The 11,032-nt window shown below is 48.0% G+C and overlaps 1 protein-coding gene across 1 annotated transcript; it reads right to left on the bottom strand.

Annotated features, from left to right (window-relative positions):
* Positions 1-200: 200 nt before the first annotated feature.
* Positions 201-5,619, bottom strand: LOC115455499 (the record flags this gene model as incomplete). Its single annotated transcript, XM_037446231.1, has 3 exons — positions 1,287-5,619; positions 579-1,166; positions 201-534 (listed from the first exon to the last, which is right to left on the bottom strand). Coding segments are annotated over exons 1-3 (5,255 nt in total), but the record flags the coding sequence as incomplete, so codon positions are not given.
* Positions 5,620-11,032: the final 5,413 nt, after the last annotated feature.

Genomic DNA, 11,032 nt, shown 5'->3' with positions numbered 1-11,032 from the left:
GTGCGCGCCTCAGTCGCGCGGCGACCGCCGTCCCGCGACGTTGCTCCTCTGGATGCGGCGTTGACGGGTCGCTTCGCTGAGGGCGTGCGGCGCGCGGGCTTCAGTCCCGCTGCGTCCGCCGTCCCGTAACGTCGCTCCTTAGGCAGCGTCGTCGACGGGCCTCAGTGTCACGGCGGCCGCGAAGTCGTCGTGTCGCTAACATCCTCCCCGGCGTAGCTCGCGCAGCCTCCTCCTCCGGGTGCAGCACGACGATCTTCGTCACCGGGCGTCGAAATACGCCGCTCTTTGTCTTGATTTCAGCGACTCGTATGGCTCCGTCGGGTCCCTCGAACGTGCGCTGGACGATCCCCAGCGGCCACACGTTCCTCGGCAGCTGTTGGTCGGCGATGGCGACCACGTCGTTCACGCGCAGCGGACGAACTCTTCTTGTTGACTCGCCGCGGGGTACCAGGGTCGGTAGGTACTCCGCTATCCACCGGCGCCAGAAGTTGTCCGCCAACGCCTGCGCCGCTCGCCATGCCCGTCGATCGACGTCTTCACAGGGTCCGATTGTGGGAAGGCCCGATGATGAGCCCAACAAAAGTGATTGGGCGTGAGCGCCTCCGGGTCCCTCGGGTCGACGCTCACGTGGGTCAGTGGTCTTGAGTTGACTGAATGTTCGGCTTCAGCCAACAACGTCCGTAGGGTTTCTTCGGACGGCGCCTTTTCCTTTAGGGTGACGGTTAGTGCGGTTTTGACTGATCGCACCAACCGTTCCCACGCACCTCCCTGGTTGGGTGCGCCCGGAGGGATGAAGCGCCACTCCATCCGATGCAGCAGCCCGACGTTGCGTAGCTCGGGTTGCCACTCCTTGTAGGCCGCTCGTAGCTCTTCATCCGCTCCCTGAAGTTTGTGGCGTTGTCGGAATACATTATTTTCGGCCATCCTCTTCTTGCTGCCATCCTGCGCAACGCCATGATGGCCGAATCCGTTGACAGGGATGCGGCGAGCTCCAGATGTATGGCGCGTGTCGTTAGACAGGTGAACAGCGCGCCCCAACGCTTCTCTCGCCGGCGTCCGATCTTCACTATCATCGGCCCGAAGTAGTCCACTCCGCAGTTGGAGAAGGGCCGATGATACGGGTCCAAGCGGGCACGGGGTAGATCTCCCGTGGCCGGTGGCTGCGGCTTGAGCGTCGCACTTTACACAGTGCGCAGTCTCGTTCCACGGTGCGCACGGTGGGCCTCAGGTGTATTATCAATATTTTTGCCGCAGGTCGTTGGTCACGCGCTCCCTATTTGCGTGACCTGCGGCACAGTGTTCTTGCAGCACGATGAGCTTCGTGACGGGGTGTCGGCCGTCCAAGATGACCGGTCGTTTGGCGTCATCCGGGACTGTGGCTGCTCCGATGCGTCCCCGGACTCGCAGCACGCCATCTTCTAACACCGGGTCCAGCTTGAATAGCCGACTCGTCCTTTGTACCGGCTGGGAAGACTTCAATCGTTGCAGCTCTTCCCCGAAGCTCTCCCTTTGCGCCTGTTGCATTAATAACAGCTCCGCCCGCTTCAGGTGTCCCACTTCCAGGTGTGGTGTCTTGCGTCGCGCGATGTCCGCGAACGCCAAGACTCTCGCCGTGGCTCGCACCAATGTTTCATACTTGGAGAAGCGGGTCGGGTCGGGCAGCCAGCGTTCCTTTTCCGGGCTCTCTGTGACGTGCAGGACCTCTGCTTCGTCGTCCTGACTTCCGTCTCTCGTGGGCCATGATTGTTCGGGCTCGAGGAGGAAATCAGGTCCCCGGAACCACCGGCTGTCTTCACTCACGGCGTCGCTCCGAAGTCGAGTGGCTTCATCGGCGACGTTGTGCGTCGTGGGTAGCCATCGCCACTCACTTTTGTCGGTGAGCTCGGCGATCTCCCGCAGACGATGCGCGACGAAGGGTGTGTACCGTCGCTCGTCGTTCCGGATCCAGTGGATGACTGTTGTGGAGTCAGTCCAATATATAGTTCTCTCCGCCACGATGCGATGCTCCTTCTTCACTGCGTCAGCGAGGCGCGCCCCGATTACCGCCGCTTGCAGCTCGAGGCGGGGTATCGTTTGCGTCCGTCGCGGTGCCACCTTCGCCTTGGCGGCCACCAAAGAGAGTGTAACGTTCTCTTGGCCGACCATCCGCCAATACGCCACCGCTGCGTAGGCCTGCTCGCTGGCGTCGCACATAACGTGGAGCTCGATGCGTCGCTCGTGGCTCGTCGGTCCATAATGTCGGGGAATGCGCAACTGGCCGATCGCCGACAGTTGCGACAACCACGTCGCGAACAGCTTGCCGTCTTCCTCTGGCACCCGTTCGTCCCACGACATCTTTAAGCGCCATAAGTTCTGAAGGATGATCTTGGCGCGAATGGTGTACACGCTGAGAAGTCCCAGTGGATCGTAGATCGACATGACTGTACTGAGGGCTTCTCTCTTGGTGGGCGTGCGCACTTGCGTTTTTACTTCTTTCGGGACTCGGCTCATTGCTGTGTTGAATCCCAGCTCGTCTCGCTCCGGGTCCCACCGCAGTCCCAATATCTTGCTGTGTTGATGTTCTCCCCCCAGTTGCGTGGGCTGATTCGAGCGCAACTCTGGGGGCACGTCGCGAAGCACACTCTCGTCGTTCGAGTTCCAACCGCGCAGAGTGAATCCCGCCGCCGCGTGCACCGTCTTCATTTCCTCTATGGCTTCGTGCGCTTCTCCGGGTGTATCGTAGCTGGCCACCAAGTCGTCCATATAGTGATATTTGGTGATGGCCTCCGCTGCTCTGGGATACAGCTGCGCATGCACGTTGGCGTTGTGATTCCTTACGAAGTGCGCCATGAATGGTGAACTCGCTGCACCGAAGATCATGCTGGTCATCTTAAATCGCTGCGGCGGGTTGGTTCGGTCGTTACCGCGCCACAGAAATTGCTGCGCTGACTGATCTTCGGCACGGATCTTGATTCGCAGGAACATTTCTTGTATGTCCGCTGTGACTGCTACAGCGCTCTCCCGGAACCGAAACATTATTCCGGGCAGAGACATCAACATGTCAGGGCCTTCCAGTAAGTGGTCGTTCAGACTCACCCCGTGACTTGTCGCCGCTGCGTCGAACACCAACCTCTGCTTGCCAGGCTTGTTCGGGTTCTGCACCGCGAAGTGAGGGAGGTACCAACAGACGGGGCTCGATGATTCTGACCCGTCGCACCTCACTGCGTATCCTTTTTCTATAAGGTTATTCACCTGTGCAGTATATTCGCGGGCAAATTCAGGCGAGGCGTCCATCTTGTGCTCGATTTGTCGCAGGCGTCGAAGTGCCGCGTTGTAGCTCGGCGGCATGGCGGTGTTGTCTTGTCGCCACGGCAAGCCGACTTCGTACCCGCAGTCTATCTTCCTTATAGACGTCTTCAATGTGGCGATGGCTCGTCGATCTGCGTCACTCACTCTCGGTTCTGGTGTGACGCCGAGCGCTTCTATTTTGAAGTGATCTTCCACGAGGTTATGCAGTCCGTCGTGCTCCCGCTCGTATATATGAAGCACGTTTTCTTTCTTTGTTATGACGCTACGTGGTAACGTACCGTGTACCACCCAGCCGAGTAGCGTTCTTGATGCAGCCGGTTCGTTGCGGCCGCCAACTCGCAGTTCTCGCGACACAATGTGCTCCCAATGATCCGCGCCCAATAAGATGCCTGGGCGCGCTCGTTCATAGCACAATTCTTCCGGCAGGTCCCTTAAATGCTTCAACTTCATAAGCACTGCCGGAATGGTCTGTTGGTGCAGTTTCAGGTGCTTTATTGTTCTTGCTCGTATTGAGTGTGGCTCGTCTTCTGTCACACCTCTAATTCGCACCGTCACCAACTTGCTGGCTTTTTCCTTTTGAGCCATGTTAACGCCGCTTAGGTGCAGTGCTTGTGTAGGGCCGTCTGCACCTATCTTCTCGGCGAGATCTTCATCCATCAATGTCACCGTGGCACCTTCGTCGAGGAGAGCGTGCGTTCTCACCTCCCCCCGTGGACCGGCGACTACGACCGGGCACATCTTCAGAAGCACGGTGCGTGCGCCGACGTTCGTTTTCGGCGTCACTGACAATACTTGTTCCTTGTCACGTACCTCTGTGTTTTCCGGTTTCTTTTCCGCTTGATGCAGCGATGAGTGATGCGGACGACGACACTGTTCCACACCGCACAGCTTGGCTTTGCATGTTATGCGCCGATGAGTACTGTTCGCACACTTAAAACACAGCTTCTTTTCTTTGATCAGGTTCCATCGCTGTTCGACGCTAAGTGCTTTGTACTTAGGGCACTGCGTTAACACATGCGCCTCGCTGCATGCCAGACACTCTTGTTTTTCTTCTTGTTCAAGTGTGTATACGTTGCTCGCCTTTCTCTTGATCGCGATGGCCGGTCTGAGTTCTCTTTTCGCCGCGCTGCTCGTTCCCGCAGACGGAGCGTACGTATATTTCAACGCTCTGTCCGCTTCTCGCATAAGGAAGCGAGACAATACGACGATCTCTGGGTCAGCCGTTCCTTCATTTTCATAGGCGTAATCACACCATCGTGATCGTATGTGCGGGCTCAACTTTTCTAACACTTCACGAGTCAAAAGTGGATTATAGAGGTACTCACGGCGATCCATACTCCGCAACACACATATAACATTTTGAATCTTGATCGCGAAGTTGTTGAGTTCCGTCGCCGTTGAGCCGGGCTTGGACGTCTTTCTTAACTCGTCCAAGGCACGATCAATAATCACTTCTGGCCGTCCGAAGCACTGTTCCAATGTCTTCATAATAGTGCTCGGGTCTGTGGCCGTATGCAAAAGTGCGGCCACGACATCACGCGCCTCTCCTTTCAGCGCGCTTCTTAGTCGCTGAATGTTCTCAGCGGCAGACACGTTGTACAATTTCGTAGTGTCTTGCATGGCGGCTTTAAAAGGAAGCCACTCGTTCACTGCGCCGGAAAATGTTGGTAAATCTACTTGTCTCACCCGAGGTCTCGCCATTCTTTCGAGTGCGACTGCCAATTTCTCCATGTCGCTCGGGGCTCTCGGAGGCGTCGGTGATCTCGCTCGTGGTAGGTCGAAGCGCAGCGTTCTCGGCTCCTCCCTTGACTCACCGGTCTCTCCTCGAGAGCTAAGTGGATTCTTCCTTAGCCATTCATTGACATCTACTTCGGGTTGTTCGCCTTGCACGCTTTCTGCGTCGTCTTGAATGGCGGACACGTCCAAAGCGAGTTTCTTCTTTACAAGCTCGGCCTCCAATTCGAGCTCTTTTCTCTTGATAGCTGCCATCTTTTCTGCAGCCTCCAGTTCGGCCAAACGCAACCTTGTTGTTACGCTGGCGGTAGATCGAACGGACTGTGCGGGCGATCTTACACGTGGCTGATCCTTTGCCGTCACCTTTGTCACCGTTTCCGACATAATGCGCGCCGTAGACGTCGAAGGCGTACACACTATTCCCACTGACGTGGCTTGCTCGGTCTGAGGTGAGGCAGGCGGCTCTTGTGATATGCGCCTTAGTCTCTCTAGACTTATTTGTCTTTCCTCCCGACGGCGGTCAGACTCTTGCCGTTCACGGGATCGCCTCTGTTCCTCTACGTCGGCTGCGTCGCCCTGGCTTCTCGTCACCACCATCGCGTTCGGTAGACAGCGGTGTTGGACGTAACCGTATCGCAGAGCGTGCGATAAAGACAAACTAGGCTCACACTACACTTCACAGAGCTCACTCACTCCAGTCACGTTATGCACAATCACTGCACTTTCGCTCAGTGCCCCGGGCACGAGATTCGCGCTGCGCACAATATCGCTGTGCACAAAGATTCGCGACGGTAACACGCGTACGCTAGGCACGTTCGGTTTGCCTTCCTACTATTCGCGAACGCGAGTCAACCACAAACAAATCCGGCACTCGAAGGACCAGGAAATGTTGGGGACTGTATTAAAACTTCCACGGATTTGTTCACTGGTTTATTTTCGAATCTGCTTATCTCGTACCAATTTTCTTATTCTGCCTCGAACTACAAACTACGCATACAATATCCCGACTTACATACTAGTTTAGGAGGCACTATAACGCACGGGTGTGCCTCCTACGCATTTTTCGGTCATTGGCCCGCCGTTTTTTCCCCTCGTTGGCGCGTCCGTCGCTCTGATTGGCCGTAGGGTTCTGGTGGGCGGGGCGTCGTTCCATGATGCGCCGGCGCCGGGTCCCTCGTCGAGCGCGCGCAGTGCGCGCCTCAGTCGCGCGGCGACCGCCGTCCCGCGACGTTGCTCCTCTGGATGCGGCGTTGACGGGTCGCTCGCTGAGCGTGCGGCGCGCGGGCCTCAGTCCCGCTGCGTCCGCCGTCCCGTAACGTCGCTCCTTAGGCAGCGTCGTCGACGGGCCTCAGTGTCACGGCGGCCGCGAAGTCGTCGTGTCGCTAACACTATTCTTCTTTAAATTATCAGTTAAGAAATGGCCAGTGCGTCTCTTATAGGCTGCAAGTCCTAAGTCATCTTTTAAAATACGCGACATGGTTCTAGGTGCTATCTTCATTTCCCGAGATAAAATCTTTTGCTTTCGGACAGGATTTCTTCGAATTCTTTCCCTTACTGCTTTGACCACCTTTTCGTACGAACACTACGTGGACGGCCAGATCTTTTTCTGTCACAAACAGAGGAGGTCTCATTGTACCTATTAATAGCCCGGTACACAAACATTTTACTAATACCAAGTGTATGGAGAGTTTTAAAATTGCATTTGGCTCCATACCTACTTTGTGTAATGCTATCACAGCGATTCGGTTCTCTTTATCACCCCACACCATTTTAATATCGCAAAATATTTTACAATGTATTGGCGCCAAAATGAGAAAACACAATGAACAATCGTATAAAAATGACAGATTCGAAATTCAAATGTAATATTTTTTTATAATTAAGTGTAACAGTATTTATGGCCAGACTAAGTATACAAGTAGATAATGATGGCTCGTTATTAACTACATTATTTAATTTTGTTTTATTACCACTGGTCTCAAAAGACACAGACAATGTAAATTAATACGGATCTGTGGAACAAGGAAACTCCTTGATCATGCCAACGTCTAGCAAGCAGCAGGTAACGTGCTTAAAGTGACCTTTTAATTACGACCTACTGCAGATACAACACCAACCTGAGAATATTATGTCGCATCTCTCGATAGATGTAAGATAGCTATCTTACTAGGATATACCTCATCTGATTTTTTTAAAAACGTGACGCGTCTTACCGATTTAATATAAAAGAAATATTATGAATTCAGTCGTACCATCTAGTCATGTTCAATCATCATATATCCATTTATATCACCTTTCCACCAAAATGCGAACATTATTTAATGGAAATAAATCAAATACGTTCCAAATGAAATTTACAAGCTAAAACAATTGATCTAACAATGTTTGAATTCCATTTTGTCAGGTCCAGAATAATTTTATATGTCCGTAGGCTTGTATTTACTCGAGTAATGAACTTATATTTGTTAAACTAATATTTATTAAGGATGTTATATATTAATTTTTAAAATTAGTGTACAGATAAGAATCATTTTATATTCTTTTTTATTGCTTTGAATGACGAGACGAGCTTGCCTTTCGTCTGATGCTAAGCCATAAACAGTAGAAACACCATCCAATACCTAGAATTATAAAGTATTGTTTGATATTCCACTGCGCTCGCCATCTTAAAACATGAGGGTGTTATAGTGTTGTTATGTCCAGTAGTTACACTGACTACAATGTTCTTCAAACTGGAACACAACAGTGACTAGACTGCTGTTTGGCGACAGAAATAGACATTGCGGTGGTACCTACCCAGACGGATTCTTACATGTGAGAGACCTACCACTAGTATATATCTATTTTGTTTTAGTTTGAATGATACAGTCAGTTATTACTGGACATTAGCGACTATATTTCTACGTAATTCTTTGAATGTCAACCTCGCAGTGCTGTGTATCTCTAGTGTTGCTTGCTATATGTTTTTAATTAGGATAATGAGTGATAATATGTTTCTCTCGTAATTCAATTATATAAAGATTTATTGTATATGGAACACCATGGTATATTTTATTGATTTATCAACGGAAAATGCTTTCATGCAACAGTGCCGCGTCTTATAGATAAGTATAAAATAAAGGAAATTCAAGTCTTATCAGACTCATTGTAATGATTATTTTATCGACGAAGTCCAGACATTCGTCGATACAATAAAACTGACATGAAAGTTTCCCGTACATTTTGATAACATCAAGACAGACGGAGGGCCGCAGGTTCCTCGATTACGCCCTTGATTTAATTAAAATAAGTTAAACGAACCGGGCCCTCCGACGAAACGGGCCAAAATCAATTTGAAGTCTTTCCCTGGTCCGCGCAACTTTTTATTTGACTTTAAAACGTTCCCGCGGCCGAGGTGTGGTCGTAAAAAATTGCAATTATATGCTTTAGTTCGGTTTTATGAGATGCTAATGTAGATCACGAAGTATTCTCTGTCTCTGTCAAACTGTAGGGCTATGGTTTGTTTTATTTTCAATCGACAGTGTGGATGACGTCATTTCACCTTAGACGATCCCACTCGGGGTAAATCGTTTAGTAAAACTGTCACTTGTGAGGCTAAACCTGGAATTCTAACCCATTCTTTTATTATTAATTTTATTTTTAATAAATTAATACGCAATACAGATTACAATCAATATTAAAGCTAATTATAAAATATACAAGCATAAAAACTAGATTGTATTCCTAATTCCTAAACATTGCGCCCTTATATTAGTTAATTACTTAAAGTGCGGGCTAAAATAAATTAATACTATTGAGTACTGTACCCATATAAACATGACACCAAAGAACTAGTTGATGGGTGGTAATATATATATATCCGCTAGAATAGTGACCACCCTACACAAGAATACAATCCGCCATAGGGTCCAGGTACGCAAGTTGCATTCCGGAATAAACCATTTTCCACCTGGTTTCTAAAAGGCCTAAAAAACTGTTTTAAAACTATTATGTATAAATATGAAATATAAAACCAATATCTAACAATCATCATGAGTAAGTGAGCCAGTAGGACATTGGACGCAATAAATATTTAAGTCAACTAGAAAACTTGTAAAAATTACTTACCGCACTCCATTTCTCAACTTAAAAATAAAATGTCAAAGTCATAACGCCGCAAAATTATATCATTTATTACCTTTAACGAATAGCAATGAAATCAAAAAGGCACTCGCAGTCGAACAATCAGAGGGCGATTGTCAAAATCGTGTGAGTTACACCTCCTTTGTGTAGAAACTCGTTACCGACTTTATCCCGGTACGATTCTATCCCGGTTTTTCCACGCAGGTCCCGGCTTGATTGACAGTAAGCCTGGCACAATGGGAACATCAATTTTGTACGTCTGGAGGTTCGGATTAGAGATTAGATGATGCTGCAAATCGGAATAGCCTTAGATTGTTCTTGGGTTTAACAATGCTATTAGGGAATTTTTTATCTCAATTTATTTGAGGGAAAATAAAATATCAAATGGGTACAAGTTAGTTCTCTATAGCTTAAGAGCTGTATTTGGTTTATTACGCGTATTTATTCGCGAAGTAATAGGCAATAGTGTAACTAATTCTGTTTTTTCCTCGTATGGTGTTGTGTATAGACTATAGAAGCCATCACGATAGTCACTCTCAACTGATATCACAAATACATTAAGTATTGTAATTTAATTGAAAAACTGAATATATTTTTGTCAATCAAACTGGGTATCGATCGCAAAAACTCGCGTCACATCTGATATACAGTCAACAATCACGCACAATGGCCCGACTTTTTTACGGGCTAAGTGTGGAAAAAAGGAGCCCATAACCATACAGTCAGCAACAAAAGTAGCTGAACTAATTAAAAAATCAAATCGCCTTTAAACTTTTTGTCTCTCTCACTGCACTTACCATCGGAGGCAGTGACAGTAAAAGGAGAGTGTTTAAGCAAGACCTAAAACAAACAAATGAAACACTACATAAATTAGTTTTCTTAGTCCTTTGTATAAGATTCCGCAAAACAATTCATCTAAATGATATATCTACGAATTTTAGGGCCGTGAGTAAAAGAAAACCCGCCAGAGCCGTGGATTAGACCATTACCCGTAAAACAACTTGCGGAACCCACAGATAAATCTCTTCGGAAACATCTTAACAGAAATTCAACCTATAGTAAACAATAACATTGGTCGTACAGGGCCGGATTAGGGACTTAATCTGGGTGTCTTTAGGTAGGGGTTAAAATTGTTTGTGCAACCAAGTTAGGTGTGGTATTTATTTAATAAAAAGTTTGTAATTCATATATAACCTTCTTGATGTTTTGGTAAATTTTTTTGTATACAAACATTTTGGTGATTTTTAAATTTTAAATACCTTATTTTAAGTTCAAGAAAAATCGCTGGCTATTTTAACCGTTCCGTTGTCCTTTAAAACCGGTACTATTGGAGGTGCTAATTAAAAAAAAATATACTGGAACTGTTTATTTTAATTTAAGAACAAAAACACCAAAAAGGTTATAATGTAATAATTACAAAATTCTCATAAAAAAGCCACAGCTAGTCATGGTGAAAACTTTCCTGGTTGTAAATAATAGCAATCTGACCTTGAAATACGAAGTCTAAATTTAATCATGACATTTCTTTGTAGTTGGTACCTATTATAACTGTAAACATTTCTACTTAGTTATTTAATAATAATAATATAATAATATCAGCCCTGTATTATATACTCGCCCACTGCTGAGCACGGGCCTCCTCTACTACTGAGAGGGATTAGGCCTTTAGTCCACCACGCTGGCCTAGTGCGGATTGGTAGACTTCACACACCTTCGAAATTCCTATAGAAAACTTCTCAGATGTGCAGGTTTCCTCACGATGTTTTCCTTCACCGTTAAAGCGAACGATAAATTCACAAAGAATACACACATGATTTTTAGAAAAGTCAGAGGTGTGTGCCCTTGGGATTTGAACCTGCGGACATTTGTCTCGGCAGTCCGTTCCACA

Source organism: Manduca sexta, unplaced genomic scaffold (assembly GCF_014839805.1).
Source record: "Manduca sexta isolate Smith_Timp_Sample1 unplaced genomic scaffold, JHU_Msex_v1.0 HiC_scaffold_277, whole genome shotgun sequence".
In the NCBI taxonomy this organism is placed as follows: domain Eukaryota; kingdom Metazoa; phylum Arthropoda; class Insecta; order Lepidoptera; family Sphingidae; genus Manduca; species Manduca sexta.
Note: the sequence above shows the minus strand (reverse complement) of the source record. Positions and strands in the feature narration are given on the sequence as shown.